The sequence below is a fragment of the Nothoprocta perdicaria genome, unplaced genomic scaffold, assembly GCF_003342845.1.
Source record: "Nothoprocta perdicaria isolate Ctin4 unplaced genomic scaffold, notPer1 scaffold_227, whole genome shotgun sequence".
Lineage (NCBI taxonomy): Eukaryota > Metazoa > Chordata > Aves > Tinamiformes > Tinamidae > Nothoprocta > Nothoprocta perdicaria.
Window position 1 is genome coordinate 880,600 of NW_020455449.1, and position 16,228 is coordinate 896,827.

Below are 16,228 nucleotides of genomic sequence, written 5' to 3' on the forward strand. Positions count from 1 at the left end.
TATTTTCTTTGAGAAGGCCTTTTTTTTCCTAAATATAAATATTCAGAAAGAATAAAATCCATAATAATAATAAAAAATAGGATTTGACTAATCAAAAGAAACATAAGACTAGTCTAAACATTTTGCCATTTAGTAGTATTATGGGAGTCACCTTGACCTGCCAATGATTCATTCTGAAAGGACAGAAAAATCCCGAACTGATAAACGTCTTATTTGAACTCTTCCTCATGGAAGGGGGGAAGCAGGTGAAGAATCATCAATCTGTGTGAAAAGTGTCTGTAAATCTTAATTCATCCTTTTCCCTTTCCTTCACGCCTTTTTGCTGCCCATCTCTCCCTTTTATAGCAAATGCCTTAGCAGCCTATCATTTACTTGAAGGAAAAGGTGACAGGGACCTGCCAGCGGAGGCTGCTGCACGGAATTGGGTTTGACAGGCTGAATGGGGCTAGGCCTGGCTTTTCTGTTGCCTGAGACTGATAAATTCATTTGGGGCTGAATAACCAGGGCAGATTGCAACTGTGGAAGGGGAGCAAAGTTGGGGAGCTGGGAAGAAAGTGTAGAGGCCAACAACTAAGCCTATGTGTACAGTGGTGGAAGGAAAAGGAAGGCAAATGAGCTTCACATCTCACAAAGAGGAATGCTATGTAAAAAAAAGAAACTGCCTTGTGGGAGGAAAATGATCTCTAAGGATATGTATTTTACTCAGTCATTCTGTTTACTGTTGTAGATGTGGTGAATTTCTTTCATTTTCCCTTTTTATTTTTCTTAGAGAAACATGTTTATCATTATGAGATGTTTTGCAGCTCATGGTCCTACAGATCTCATGGCAAAAAAAAAAAAAAAAAGAAAGAAACAGCACAGGACATCATTTTGCTCTTGACAAGCTCTTAAAAATCTTTTACATCTGTTGAAGTGATCTAAGTCTCTTAAGACAATATCCTTGCTTAGGATACATGCAGAGTCCCCTCTGAAAGGATGCAAGAAATGGAGGATATAGTATCAATTAGTATCAAATACAGCACAATACCTGACAACCTTCTGACATATAAGATTAACCTTTGACAAAGGGTATCATGGGGAAAAATTACATTTTCTATATTTCTCATTGCTAATCTTTGCCGAAGCCTCACAATCAGGTCAAAGCCCTAACAAGGATTTCTGTGACAGCAGCCGATCCAGGGTTAATTCAGCCTGGCTTTATCTGCAGGTTGCCCACGTGCAGTTAATTGTGGCTATTTTCCCACAACTGCTATCTAAGCTTGAACTTGTGAAAAAAAAGAAAAAGTTATTTTTTATTTTAATTGCAAGAGTATTTACATTCTGCCATGTCTATTTGTCTTATTACTGTTAATTTTCTTAGCTTATACTAAAATCTTTGCAAATTGCTTTTAGTATAGAATATATAGGTAGTTTTCCATTTGATTGTGTTGAGTCTTGATTTTTTTTCTGTATTCTTTTACTAAAAAAGCTAAGTTTTTAAATATTCTCAACATCACTCTCTATTTCTGAAGTGTACTAATTTCTAATAGTGCACAAGATCTGTGTGCATTTAATGTTATACAATATGGGAATAATTTATTTATCCTCTTTGTATGGGAATAATTTATTCATCCTTTTTGCTTATTGAGTCAAGCCTTGAGAAGAGATCTTTAGGGTTATTACCTATTGACAAATTTTTAATGTCTTTGAATAGAAAAATAAATCTATATCTTAATAATTGGGTTTTAGTTTTTGAAAGTTTAAAAATAATTGGTTTTCTTTTTATATGTTATAGTAAGTACAGAGATTATATTTATGTTATATACTGCAATGTACTATATTTTATATACTGCAATATACTATCTTTTTTACAAAATTACTTGTAACAAAATCAAGACTTTTATTGACCTCTGCAGACATCTTTAATTTTTCTGTAGCCCTAAAAGCTACTTTTTTTTTTCTGTTGTCTCAACAGACTGATACAATATAATGTAAGATCTCAAAGTTTTAAACAATTAATTTTTTCCAAGTACTGCTAAAAGTACTAGTAGTAGTCACTTCATTTTGCTTCCAGGAATTTTGATGCCTATTTTAGCAGAAGAGATCACCTTGACCTAAAGTGTATTGTAACCATTTTAAAAGTATACTTTACATTGTTCCTCCCTTAGCCCACTAAAAATCATAGGATTTTATTTGCTTTCTTGTGTTAAAACCAGTTCTACTACATATACGTATAAGGTAATTGAAATAGTATTTTTTTTTAATTTAAAAAGAATGATTACTTTTTTTTTTATCTCCAATCATTTAAAATAAAGGTGGATAGAGTAAGCTGAAATCTGGCTTCTTTCATAGATCATGAGTGAGAGATTCTCATCCCACTTTAGCTGTCTGTTATTTTCTGTGCACTGCCTGTGTAACAGACTTAGCTCCTCTGGAAGGCTTAGTTTCTCAACCATGGTAGAGGTTAAATGTGAGAAAGTATCAAGTTGCTCAGAAATATCAAGAATGAGATTTTCTCAGCAAGTGTTTGAAATATTTGACATTTAGAAAGATTTAAAAAGTGTTGTACTATGAAGTTTAGATGATTTCAAAGATAGATTTCAAAGATAGACCATTTAGGATTCTTCAGGATCACTTTTTTTTTTCTTTCTTTCCTAAATATTATCTTAATCCAAGTCACTAACCATAGTCTCTCAAGGATTTTATGTGAAACCTTAGAGTTTCTAGCATCTAAATCCCTTTTAAGGTAGTATGTTGTCTGCTAAGAAACTTGGGCATTTTGAAAATCCAAGTATGCTACCAGTGTTTTTGTGGTAGTGTTGTATACTCTGAAAAAAATTCTGAAACCCTATCAGAAAGGGATGATGACTGAAAATTACTGCAGAGTGTGTAGTTATCATATATACAATTGGCGTTTTAGGACAGCTCCTCCTTATTGGATCTCATGGACTTGGACAGGCTGCTTTGACTCAGGTCTAGTCTCTAAACAAATGAAAATAAAGAAGTTCATCTTTCAGCACATTGGACACTTCCAAAATAAGCATGGATATTTTAAATTTATACTGGTTAGATTATGTACCAGTCAATTGATTATTTCTATGTAGTCTCCAATATGACAATCTGAAAACTATTTTCAAGCACTGGAGGGTATTTGGGCAGCCATAGTAAAGATGAAGTTGGGTTCCTGTCCTACAGCAATGGATTCAACCTAAGTAATGGGTTAACAAACCATATTTTATCTTCAACATAAAACTCCAGTTACTCTTATCTCTAGATCGGAACCCCAGATACTCTTATCTCTAGATCAGCTTGCTAGATCATGATAGCTTCCTGTTTTATAGACAAATATTTCTATGTAGCCTTCCAAAGGCAAAGGGTAAGGCGTAGAGTTTTTCAACCCTTTAGAAAAGGTGACAGTAAGGTCAAATGGCCGGTTAAAACAGCAAGTAATTAATTGAGTCTCTCTGTTAACAGGAGGAAGGTCAAGTGCACATAACTGTTGTGATTACACAGTCTGCATACTAAGCAGCTGAGCCATTTAACCTCAAAGTGATTAGATTGGAGGGTTGGGAACCAATTAAATGAGAATTTAATTCAAAATAGTAGACTTATTTGTGGATTACTACAGTAATTTTCAGGTATTTTCAGTTTTAGTAGTCTAAAGATTTGTAGTCTACTGATTAGTTTTATTTCAATGAAGTATTTTAATTGGTCTTTAGTTTTATATTTGTTTTGATTTTGATTTTTTTTCTCTTTGCTAAACTTCATATAATTGGCTGAAATCTTGAAATGACAATGCACTTTCTTATGGAACTGAGTTTTTGGTTTTTGACTTTTGTCTTGAATTTCTCATAATTCTGAAAGTTATTAACATGAACAATTTTCATTGGTGGATCCAAAATATAGAAAGAATTACTTAATTTTGTCATGTAACAGTTATTCACCTAGTTTCCAGCTGGGGATTCCACAGTTGTTCACTGAATAAATATCCAAATTATTTGCAATAGCCTTTCAACATCCATGAAATTTCTCATCTAGCAGCCGTATCTAACGGTGAGATTGCAGCTGCTGTGAATATATGAGGGAAACATGAATTGCTCTGGAAGATTTTTATGCTTTTCCCTCCAACTTTATACTCATCCGAGTGCAGGGGATATCTGGTAAATATCATCTGATACAAGAAGCTACATAATAGACAGGTTAAAGAGAAGGAAGAATTGCTATGGTAGCCTATCTTTTTCTAAATGTATTAGAGAGACAGACTCTGTGTATAAACTGTTGACTAAATAAGGTGGAGAAGAGCTATGGCTTTTTATGGAGTGGGAAGGCACACCCTGGAACTGCAGAGCTTTTGAGTTTTTTCACGTGTTCTCATGATTCCCTGGTACGGCGAAGTATGCAACTCCTGGGCTGAGGCTTTATGCAGGTGATATACTCAGACTGTTATTTCTATTTGGATAGTGCTTAAAATTTTCCATCAGATTCAGGCACACATTTGTTTTAGGAGCTGTGCAAACAGCTTAAAAATAGTAAAAATAAAATCCTACCTTTCCAAAAAGGCTTGCTTGCAATCTACAGTTACTGTAAAATGCTAATTTCAGTAAACAATAAACGTTTTTGGTAGTGATGATTTTGTTTTTTAAGAGAGGTTTGTCTAAGAAGTGCTAATTTAATGTGGAATTAAATAAAGAATGACAGGATGTTATTGCAGGAATAAAGAATTACAGGATGTAATACTTTTCCTACTATTATTACTTATATCCTTGTAATAATTTCTACTGGAACTCTTGATTAAATTAAATAATATGGCCCTGTTGTTACAGCATGATAATTGTATGGTTACTATCCAACAGGGTGTGAAATGTAAGTAATAACCAAAACTGATGGTTTAACTGTTTTAGCAAGCTGTTTATTTGGAGAAGAATTTATATATATATTTGGAGAAGAATCATAGAATCATAGAATCATAGAATCATAGAATGCCGAAGGTTGGAAGGGACCTCAGAGGTCATCGAGTCCAACCCCCCTGCTCAAGCAGGGTCACCTAGAGAAGAAGAAGAGATATATATTTATATATCTCCTGTCAATGTGACCTCCCCATACTAAAAGGATTAGCTTTATGCCTGAACATTTGAAGTAAATGGAATACTAAGAAATAAAAAAAAAGAGATTTTGCACTGAGCCAACATAATAATAGCAGGTAAATGATATCAGGTTCTCGTGTCTGTGTGCCAAGACAAATATGAAAATATTGGAGACAGCTTGAAATTTAGTCACAAAAATACTTCAGGAATCAGAAAGCTTATCTTGCCTAGCTGTGTTAAGAAGCTAAATGAGTTTAGCTGATGAATCTGATGAAGCTGATGAAAGAGGAATGTGAGAAGGCCTGTTTTGCCTCAGTACTTCTGCAGGAAGAAGAAATAATATATTACAGGTGCTTGTGCCTTGGAGGAAAAAGCCACAAATCAAAACTGGAGTTGGATAAATTCAATTTTGAATGCAGAAGCAATTTCGTAATAACAAGGATAATTAAACTTTGGAATAATGTGTGTGGATGTTGGATTCATTGTCACTCAGAATCTTTGAGATTCTAAAAACGCTTTAGAGCAGAATTAAGTACTGTCCCCAAAGACAGATTCTGGTCAAAAAAAAAAAATCATGGATTGTGAGTTAAGATGATCAGTATGGCTTCTTCTAGCATCAAAGCCTGTGTTCCAAGCAAAGTATATTGTTTTTTTCAAAATATCAGCATCATGATTCATGACATGTATTTGAATGTGACTAAATGTTCTACATAGTTAGACCAGAAAAATGATTTATTTTGGAAGGCAGCTCTGATGGTCATCTAATCCCAGCACTCACTCAGTGCAGGTCCATCTCTGAAGTTAGATCAAGCTGCTCAAGGCCTTGTGCAGTTGAGCTCTGGTCACCTCTAAGATCCCCAATATCTAGACCACTTGCACTGTGATATTCCAGTTTGAATTTTGAATTTTGCTCGTTCCAGCATATGGCTGTTTTCTTCTTCCTTATATTGTGCTCCTCTTTTTTTCCCCTCTAATTATCCATTAGTTTGTTAATAACAGCAATTAAATGCCCTTTTGCCTTGTAGGCTCAACAAACCCAGCTTCGTTAGCCACTGCTAAGAGACATTATTCTCCCGTTACCCTTATTTGGGCAGCCATTCACTTCTTTCCAGTTTTCCAGTATTTTTCTTGTACTGACTGGTCCAAGCTGAACACAGATACTGAGCACAGTTACTGGATCATTTAATTCGTGAAACCTAATGAAATAATGAATAACCATTCCACATAATAGAAAATGGTGACAGGAACAACAACGAGGAAGGAGAAGCTAAGCATGGACAGATTTTTTTTTTTACTCAGCTACTCTATTATCTAATTTCTACAACGTTGAAATTGTCTCAGAGCCTGTGCTGTTATTTAAAAAATGTTACGCTTACTGTGGGTTTCAGTATCTGCTGAAACTAGAAGGAAACAAATTATACTCAAAAGGGGTAAAAACAAAATTAAAAAATATAAGTCAAACTATAAACTCCTATTTTTCTCTATATTAACAAATATGTAATGAAGAAAAAAATATGGGTCAAGGAAAGAATTTAAATGAGCTGATTAAAACTGATCTGTTTAGAAAATATTTGCATGTATTAAATAAATTTGAATTCTTACATAACTTTTAGTATTCGGTATATTGGAACTGTTTTATCACTGCTATCATAGTGGAAGTGATGAAACAGCAGATTGCTACATATTTCCTGCTGTTCAGAGCTTTAGCATCTACTGCTATGCTCATAAAAAAGAAACTCTTTCATCTTAGACCAAGAGTACAAAACCTTTCTTGAGGGTCAGCATATTTATCCAGACGCAATGCAGCCAGGTAAAACCCCTACATATCTTTTTAAAAGAAGCCAGAAAATTAGAATGTGATAGCTTTACTATCTCTCTTTTTCTTCTTCCTCCAGGCATGATTTTAAAGCAAAGCAATTAAAATTGCATTTTGTTTCTCAATTCTTTAGGTATATTAATGTAATTTAGTTTAGGCTACAACTATATTTTCGGTACTGCTCTGGCTAAACTCTAGATCCCCAGAAGGTTCAGGAAGACAAACAACTATTTTATCCTGCACATGTTCTGGAAATGTCCAGAAGTAGAAATTAACTGCATTGGAAATTTCAGATCAGATTGGGAAATTAAATGATTGCTGAGAAAAGGACTTTGGATCATAACTTTGGACTGAGATGTCAGAAGCTTGCCCTCATTCAGTGTTATGGAGTTATATTGTTAATGGTAAATACTTAGAAATGCTTTTTAGAAATAAAACCAGAGATACCAAAGTAGCCTTCATTATTTCAGGAACACTTTATTTCAGTGTGTTCCTGCTATTAAAAAAAAAAAAAAAAAACCCAAACCATCCATTCTTTCAGTTGCATCTATGTATATAGGACTAGCAAGTCAAAAAATTTCCATCCGAAGTAAATGGAGAATAATCTGAAAATAAACTTCTGGATGCCAATTGAATACCCTCCTTTTATCCCACAATAAAAAGTAGAGCCATACATATACATAGTTATATAAACACAACCCAGACTCCAGGCATCTTTAAGTGCATTTTTACTATACACCTTCTATTTGGCATATAAAATGCTTGGTTGTGAGCATTTGTGAACACAAAACACATGTCAGTTGGCTAGGGTAATGGGTAGAAATAGACACACATAGATCATCAGAGTACCTAATTAAATCTATACGTTTAAAACTCACTATGTGTTTTTTCATTGTATGTCCATGGTGAAAGGTCTTCTTTGTCCCATATTTGCACCTTGAAATTTTGAATGCTAATTCAAGGAAAAACAAAGTATTCTTTCACGATGTAGCATTTATTTAGCTGGACTTTAGTGTTATTCTAGTCTGATTTTTTTTTTTTTTGTTTCTTTTGCTATATCTATTGAAAAATATAATTTCTTTTTGGTTCTTCTGCTTTGTGTCTAAGCATCAAACACTGTGTTTGAAAGTTATCCAGGATCTGTGGGTTATTTTAGGTTTTATTTTTTATTTTTATTTTATTACAAAGACTGATGCTCAACAGGGAATGATATCACATAGCATTGGAGGATGCATGTTAGTGTATCTCTTTTGAGGCTAGAAATGAATCAACCATCTTCCTTCGCTTATCCTGCTGGGATCTTAAGATATAGCCTAAAAAGCACTCTCGCTGGAAAAGCTTATAGCAATTTCAGTTCCAGGCTCTTAAGCATGAATTACTATGGGGACTCTTGAGGAGAATACAGTTAGGCAAATCAGAGAAAGACAGAAGTGTAAAATAACACATATAACAGTGGAAATATCATGAAAATTTAATGACTGATCAAATGTTAATTAGCTTATGGAGCAGTTATTTAAAGTTGTGCTAAGTAGTAGCCATTAGGGTAAATAAATAATCCAAATGTTAGAGACGGAAAAGTTGAGGAGCAGTAGTATGAGTGAAGTACTCAGCTGCTCAAGGAGGACAGGTGAAAACCTTCAGAGAGTTGCCAGACTTTTTATCTGCGAATAGCTTACTAAACAGTTGATTTTGCTACTGACTGTATCATTCCTCCTGGTGTCTTTACTGCTGAACATGTTTTGAATTGCTGGTATCCCAAGCTGTGCTTTGCAGAATGCAATATTGAACATCAAAGAATGTATGCACATATGCATATGCAAGTATGTACATAAATATATTCGTATGTGTAGGTATATATATATGAATGTGTGTGCATTTATATATAGCTGTGTATAAATGTTACCAGCATTTAATTATAAATGAAAATATGAATGTTTCATTTTTATCAGAGAAAATGGCATGGAGGTATTGAGGTAATTACTAGAAAACATCATCAGTGTTTACCTAAAAGAGAACAAGATGGCACTTTCACATAGATATTGTTACGTCCCTCCTCAAGAGACTATCTTCTTAAATAGAAAGTTTCCAGTTATTGTGTATTTCAGCCCGTACTTTTGGAGATGTATCACTGATGTCTCAGATGAAGGTGGGATCCATCTGACCAACCTTCTCAATTTTATTTCTCCATGAGTATGTGCAGTGTGTCTTCAGCTCTGAAACACATAATTTGTAATAATGAAATTGAACTTTTTAGAGCTGTTCTACAGAAGAGTATCTATTAATTCTGAAACTGCATAGCAGGGCTGGAGGCCCCATGTACTCTCCAATTTTTTCAGCAGTATCAGTTTGATAAAAAAAGGGAGTCCAATGCCAGAATACTGTGCAGCCTGGAGACTGGAGTAATATTTCTTGAATAATATTTGAGGGATAATATATCTTGCTGTTGGTGAATAAGGGACCCAAGACCACCTTAATCTCTGGGGTGATCTATCATCATTTCTGCTTAGCTGAACCCTCTTGTTTCCTTTCCAAACAAACATGAGAATCTCTGATGCAAAGTTACTGATGTCCTGATGACACAGGCATCTGTTTTGATTCTTCTCACTGTAGTGGAAATACGTATTATTTTTTGAGGAAAGTTTAGGTGCAGGTGAAACCATCTAGAATAAAACAAGTGTACAGGTTTAGGAAAAGCAATTAGGATTACTATTAGAAGTTAATTAAAGAAATGTTACTTATTCTGAGTTGCTAAAGCTGCGTTTGGAAAAACACATAAAAATAGACACCAAATGTTTTATTTCCTGTTTGTAAATTGTTTATCTTAAAATGCTGAATCTGGATTTTGATGTCATGATTCATGCTTTTGTGAATAGGTTTTTTTTTTCATTGCTGTACATGAGCTTATAGTTTGGAACAAATCAGAAATTGTTGCTGAGGCAAAATCAAATGTTCCATTTAGCAAATGGTGTTTCAGAGAGGATATTGCTCTTTTGCTCTATTATTTGCAGCCAGCTAGGAGGTAGTTGGTTGATGATGTTCAAAGAATTGTTTTGACAGATAAACTCCAAAATAGTTATCAGTCCTGGATGATAGAAAGTTCTGTGCTTTCTCCTTTTTTTTATTATACAAATGTTGTTGTGTTGAAGTACTTGAGTAATGAATACCATTTAAAGAAAAATGGTACAATGAATTTTCCTCAGACTTGATGATTTTGTCATACTACAACTTGCCTATTTTCCATTTTTCTTCAGGGAAAAAGGAAAAGTGACTATGAGTGGAGTAGAATTAAATCTGCATTTAGAAAATGGTTTTATTTTCCAGAGGTGTTTTTCCTATTGTATCACTTGTGCTCATAACTGCTGTTAATTTAACTTTTTGTGAACTTAACTTTTTAAAAGGCTTGTTTTGAAAATAATTGAGGAAAGTGCGTGCCAACCACTCTGGGAAACATGGTGTCTGCATCTGGCTGTTAGGGTATGAGTGATGGCTATTAATCCATGATAATGATATTTATATCTTCTGAATTACATCTTTGGGAGACAAAATAAATTCTATATGTGATAGAAATAATTCCTTGGCTCTTTTTACCCATTTTTTTTTTTTTTTTGAAATTGGTATATCTGAACATGGTTTCTATGCAGGAAAAATAAATAATGTATGTAATTTTGGAGATGTGCAAACCCACATAAAACAAAGTTTCTTTTATTTGTAATTTCTTTCCTTTTCTTAATTTGTAATTTCTTTAACAAATCCCATTTTTAAAGACTACTGTTTATTACTATATGCAGATATTACTAGAAGAAAAAAGTTGCTACCTTCTAAAGAGAACTGCTAAACAATTGCCCGATACAGTGTGCCCCTCTCCCCTCTCTTTCTGTTGTTTAATGAGTTCTATTCCCAGAGTTAGGGTAAAATATTTCATAATAATGCTGTAGGATTTCAAAGCCAAGAATTGCCTATATCTGATTTTTCTTTTTTACTTCAATAATCAATGAAATCTCAGTCTTGCAATAACCCCCTTTCAGAGCGGCATCGATATCCATTGCTTCAGAAACACTCTCTCTTCCTGTTCATTATTGTGGCTCTTGAACAAAACCTAATTGCCCGTTGAAAATATATTGCTTAAAAGTGCCCTCATCTTTCCTTGCTTTTGTACTTGCTTCTCCTTCTCTTACAATTCCTTTGCCATTTTAATGATTGTAATCAAAATGTTAATGTAATGTTTATTTTAAATTATTCTGGCTATAAAAAGATTCAGGAGTTATAATAACCATCTGTGAGAAATTCCTTGAAGTCTTTTTGACAAATTATGTGTTTTGCTTAAAAGTCATTACTGATGGAAAAGTCAGCACTGTTAGAGCAAATACTCATAACTTAGATCTTGAATGGTGTTTATTCAAGGTCATTACAATTTCTGCAGAATGAAGGCAAATTAATGGAGAGGTCAGCAATTACATTACAATATGTACATACTAACCAAGTGGAAATGCTTACATGGGGAATTTCAGAGAACCTTTGAAAGTAAGGTGTTAAACCAGCATGGATCTCTGAAACGGTAAACTTTAAAATTTGTTTTCATTCAGTCTTTACAAAAGAAACAGTGCATCACATACATTATATATTATTCCCACATACATTATATATTATTCCCATTAGTTCAATTTCACATGAAAACGTTACAATGTGAGCCTAAATTTCAATACAGAGATTCTCCGCTTTTCGGACTTAGCACTGTGACAATGATGTCTTGTATTCTCTGTCAGGTGAACAGGAGACATGATTTTCTTATTATTGCTGTTGTTTTTTGTTTGTTTGTTTGTTTTCCGGTTTTGTACCCACATACAAAACCTCACCGTGTATATAATGGCAATTTTGAAAAAAAATGAGTGCTCTTGAGTGAGCTTTCTTAGATAACTAGTTGCCCTACTAATGGTATGAGTGAAGATTCTGCCATGTCACTCTGTTCCTGTTTATAGCAGCTCTCAATGTCTAACAGCAGCTAACAATGTCTTATTTTCTTCTGATTTCTCTGTTTGCCACTAAAAAATTACAGCACATATGCTTATTGTTCTTGGGTTCTCAGTTACTTACAGGCTTCTTGACCCCAAGCCCATAAGTAACTGAGTACATTTCTTCCAGGGATACTGAATGATTTATGTGGTGTGTGAATTTTCTTTATGTAAAATTTCTAAAAAATGCAAGCAGACCTTACTTTGACTTTTTGTAATTCAAATTTTTAGTTCAAAATTATGCTTCATCTTGACTTTAATCGCTTTGAAATATATTCCAAATATATCAGCACCAAAATAAAATAGATTTCCAAATATTTTGGAGTCATATTGAAAAGCCCCATCTCATGCTAACCTGAAACAATATTTCTATTCAACTTTTGCAACTGAAAGTTCTTTTCTCACTGAAAGCAAATGCCGTTAATTGTGCAACTCTGCTGGCAAGTTTTTAATCCAAATTAATCTCTGCTTTGCTTCTTCAAGAAATGTAATCTTTGTGTGCTACAAGCTGACCAGAGTCCTACTCAGAAATACTGATCTATTGTAAGGATGGCATGGCCAATGTTTTCAGACACAAGAACTGTAACCTAAAGCTCTTGTAATTACATTTCTAATAGGTTGTGCTTAGAGTCTAATATACAGAACCCAAGCATCAGCAGAAAATGAAAACCATTTGTTCCTTCACTGACTTTCCTATATTCAAGCAGCAAATAAAACTCCATTTTTAAAGAACATGAAAACATTCCACCAAGTTTGCATAGGTAAATAATTAAAGTCAAGAATGAAAAATGAAAGAGAAATATCAAAGAAAAAAAAAAAAAGTCACAGAATCATAGAATGCTTAAGGTTGGAAGGGACCTCTGAGGTCATCTAGTCCAACCCCCTGCTCATGCAGGGTCACCTAGAGCACGTGGCACAGGGCTGCGTCCAAACGGGTTTTAAAGATCTCCAAAGAAGGAGACTCCACAACCTCTCTGGGCAGCTTGTTCCAGTGCTTGTTGTCACCCTCACTGTCAAGAAGTGTTTTCGTAAGTTCCTGTGGAACTTTTGGTGCCTCAGCTTGTGGCCGTTTCCTCTAGTCCTATCACTGGCCACCTCTTTTCAAGAGGCCGGTCCCCTCCTCCTCACTGTCTCCCTTGAGGTATTTATACACACTGATCAGGTCCCCCCTCAGCCTCCTCTTCTCCAGGCTGAACAGGCCCAGCTCTCTCAGCCTTTCCTCAGAGGGCAGATGTTCCAGGCCCCTGATCATCCTGGTAGCCCTGCACTGGACTCCCTCCAGTAGCTCCACATCCCTCTTGTACTGGGGAGCCCAGAACTGGACACAGTCTCCAGATGCGGCCTTACCAGGGCTGTGTATAGGGGACGACCACCTCCCTTGACCTGCTGGAGACGCTCTTCTTAATGCACCCCACGTTCCCGTTGGTCTTCCTGGCCACCAGAGCACGCTGCTGCCTCACGGTCATCTTGTCATCCACCACGACATCGAGGTTCTTCTCTGCGGGGCTGCTCTCCAGCAGGTCCACCTCTAATCTGTGCTGGTGTCCAGGGTTATTCCTCCCCAAGTGCAGGACCCTGAACTTACCCTGGTTCAACTTCATGAGTTGAACCAGGGTAAGTTCAGGGTCCTGCACTTGGGGAGGAATAACCACGTTGTCCAGTCTGTCCAGGTCCCTCTGGATGGCAGCACAGCCCTCAGGGCTATCAGTCAGTTGTGGCTATATGTGTATGTTAGTCTATAAAATCTATGATAGGACAGCACACTTTTAGTAGACACATCTTTTAATAGGCATTATTAAAAGATTAGATTACAATACAATTAGAATATTGTATTTTTATATGTATATTGTATTTATATTTATTTATATTTACATATATTATTTATATCTTTTTTTTATATATCGTATTTATCATATTTATATATATTTAATGCAACTATTGATAGGAAACTAACTTGAATTGAAAGTATGATATCGTATTAGGAAACTTTAGCTTGAGAAAAACTTTTGGAAACTTTTACCTATTTTTTTAAACTCTGTAATTCCCTAGGAAAGGTTTACCTAAATTAGAGTGATAAATATTAATGTGATAATGTAGGGATTTTTTTTCCCTCATAGTCAGTGACATGAATGTTTAAACACAGTATGTTGTTAAAGTTGGAGAAATCAAGTTTAAACATATGAATCAATTTGTAAAGGTACCCTCTTGATCAGTAATGGGCTGCTCTCATTTTACTGGTGTCAAGTGTATTTATCCACAATAAAAGGACTGTTGATTACTGCATGGTTTGTATGCAGGTTAGTGTTCAGCATCTGCTTTTCGGTGATGGTTGTAATAGGAATGATTACAGTAGCTTCACTCCAGGATGGAACATCATGATTGATGCTGTATCGAGGAGAACATGGAATCTCCTAATGACTTTAATAGTGTCTATTTCTTTGTGGAATTTCTTTTCATTTTCTTAAAACAACGGGAACGTTACTGATTGTATAACCTTATCTCCTGTCTCAGGTCTCCTAGAAACCCTGAACAGAAGATCATTAAACGAGTGATTGCACTTGAAGGAGACATTATCAAGTAAGTATTTTAAGCCCTAGTCTCTGAGTCTTTATAGGAATAGTGCAGCTTTTCAGTGGATTTTAAATCAGTATCCTAGACAACGAGAACTTTCTAGTATTTTCTTTCTATCTGTTCTTAACAGGGATGTCAGCAATGTACCTGTCTCCTTTTCTAATGAGAGGAGAAATGGTACACAAAACTACTTACTCTCTCATTAAAAGCTACAAGGATACAAATAATATTTGTTGTTTAGAATATCTTTACCACATACCATGACAGTTAATTGTACAGCATTTTTTTTAATAAGTCAATATTATAGGACTGTGTTTCTTCAGTTAGAGAGTCCAGTTGCTGTTTCATACAGTGATTGGCAAATAAAAAGTTGAATTTTGGGGGTGGAGTGGTTGTTTCTTTCTTTTTAAATTATTATTATTTTTGTTTTAGAGAAAAAAAATGCTCCTAGATGACTGCCTGTCACTGCAGTCTCTAGGAATTTGTAAGGAATATGGTGGAACTGATTTGGCATAGATTATTCTGTGAGAAACATTTCTAGAAAGGGTAAACTCTAGAGTACTTAAAAGCTTAAAAGTCTTTCAGATAGACCCTACTATTTGGGAAGTTGTTTGGAAATGAATTGCTAGTAGATGTAAATCAGAAGTTTTCATGGAAAAGCTATCCTTTTGATGAAAACTCTTTTTTTCAATGGATTCTTTTCCTAGGTGAATAAAGTTGGGAGTGTAATTACCTAGTTTCCCACATTAGCTCTGGATGTTCTGGGGAACTCAGGCATCATGCAGATTGAGGTTCAGTGCATTTAAACAATGCTTCTTGCTCTGGTGTAGTACTTGGCAACTGAGATTCAAGTCAAGGATTTAAGTGTGGTCTCAATGAACTCTGGTTATTATTGGCACTCATGCACAGTATGGGATATGCCTATGTCCTTTTGTTCCCCTTTCCTATTACAATCAGTATCACTTCTCTTTTAATAAGAATTTCCAAATAATCTCAGTGTGAGAAATAAAAATAAATTCTGGCATTTCTGTTGTAACATAAAATCTAAAATAACAGGCAGTAAGAAGAGATCTCAACATCCAAAGACTAATACTTGATATCACTTTAGACAAAAAAAAAATAGAAATATTCTGAGCTATTGGGTGATGCCTTTTATAATCCTAATTCCTTAAGAAGTTGCTTGTTTTCTTGACACAGGTGATGCTGATGCTGTAATTCTTGTAAGCGATGAGTGGCATTTGCAATTCAGTATTCCTGATTCATTTCTGTAGCAATGTCAGAAAGAGATAGCAATACAAAGCCACTTCAAGTGTTACTTTCCATTGTTCTGTATTATTAACATTTGTCAGATTTTTAATAGAGGCTTTTTTAAAATAACACTAAAGATGTTTAATAACTTAATTTGCAACTGTAGGAAATTAATTATATTGTATGCTTAAGTACCTGAAGACATTGAACTTTTCATTAACTTCTGTGGGTCTTTTCAGCCAACTGGGAAAAGCTGTGGGTGCATATTAACTATGTAAGTGTATACAAAATACTGAAGAGACTGTAGGTTAGTGTATTTCTTGTAAGTACAGAAAAATGTGTGATGGTCTCGGGTAAAACTGGTAAAGTTGGTTTATCGTTAACAACAGAAATGTGGAAATGTGGAAATGTGAATAATTCAGATGTTCCTTTTTTTTTTTTTCCTCTTTGATCAAATGAAAATTGTCCTATAGTTTTTGCTTTGTCTGTAGAAATTAGTTTATTAAAGAACATATTATGGA

General features: G+C 34.8%; 1 protein-coding gene across 2 annotated transcripts in view; it reads left to right on the plus strand.

The window, feature by feature from the left end:
* Positions 1–16,228, plus strand: part of IMMP2L (inner mitochondrial membrane peptidase subunit 2) — a 431,091-nt gene that overhangs the window by 266,816 nt on the left and 148,047 nt on the right. For both annotated transcript variants that reach the window (XM_026039281.1, XM_026039282.1), the window contains exon 4: positions 14,400–14,465. In XM_026039281.1, coding sequence (XP_025895066.1) covers positions 14,400–14,465 — 66 coding nt within the window. The remainder of the gene's footprint in view (positions 1–14,399; positions 14,466–16,228) is intronic.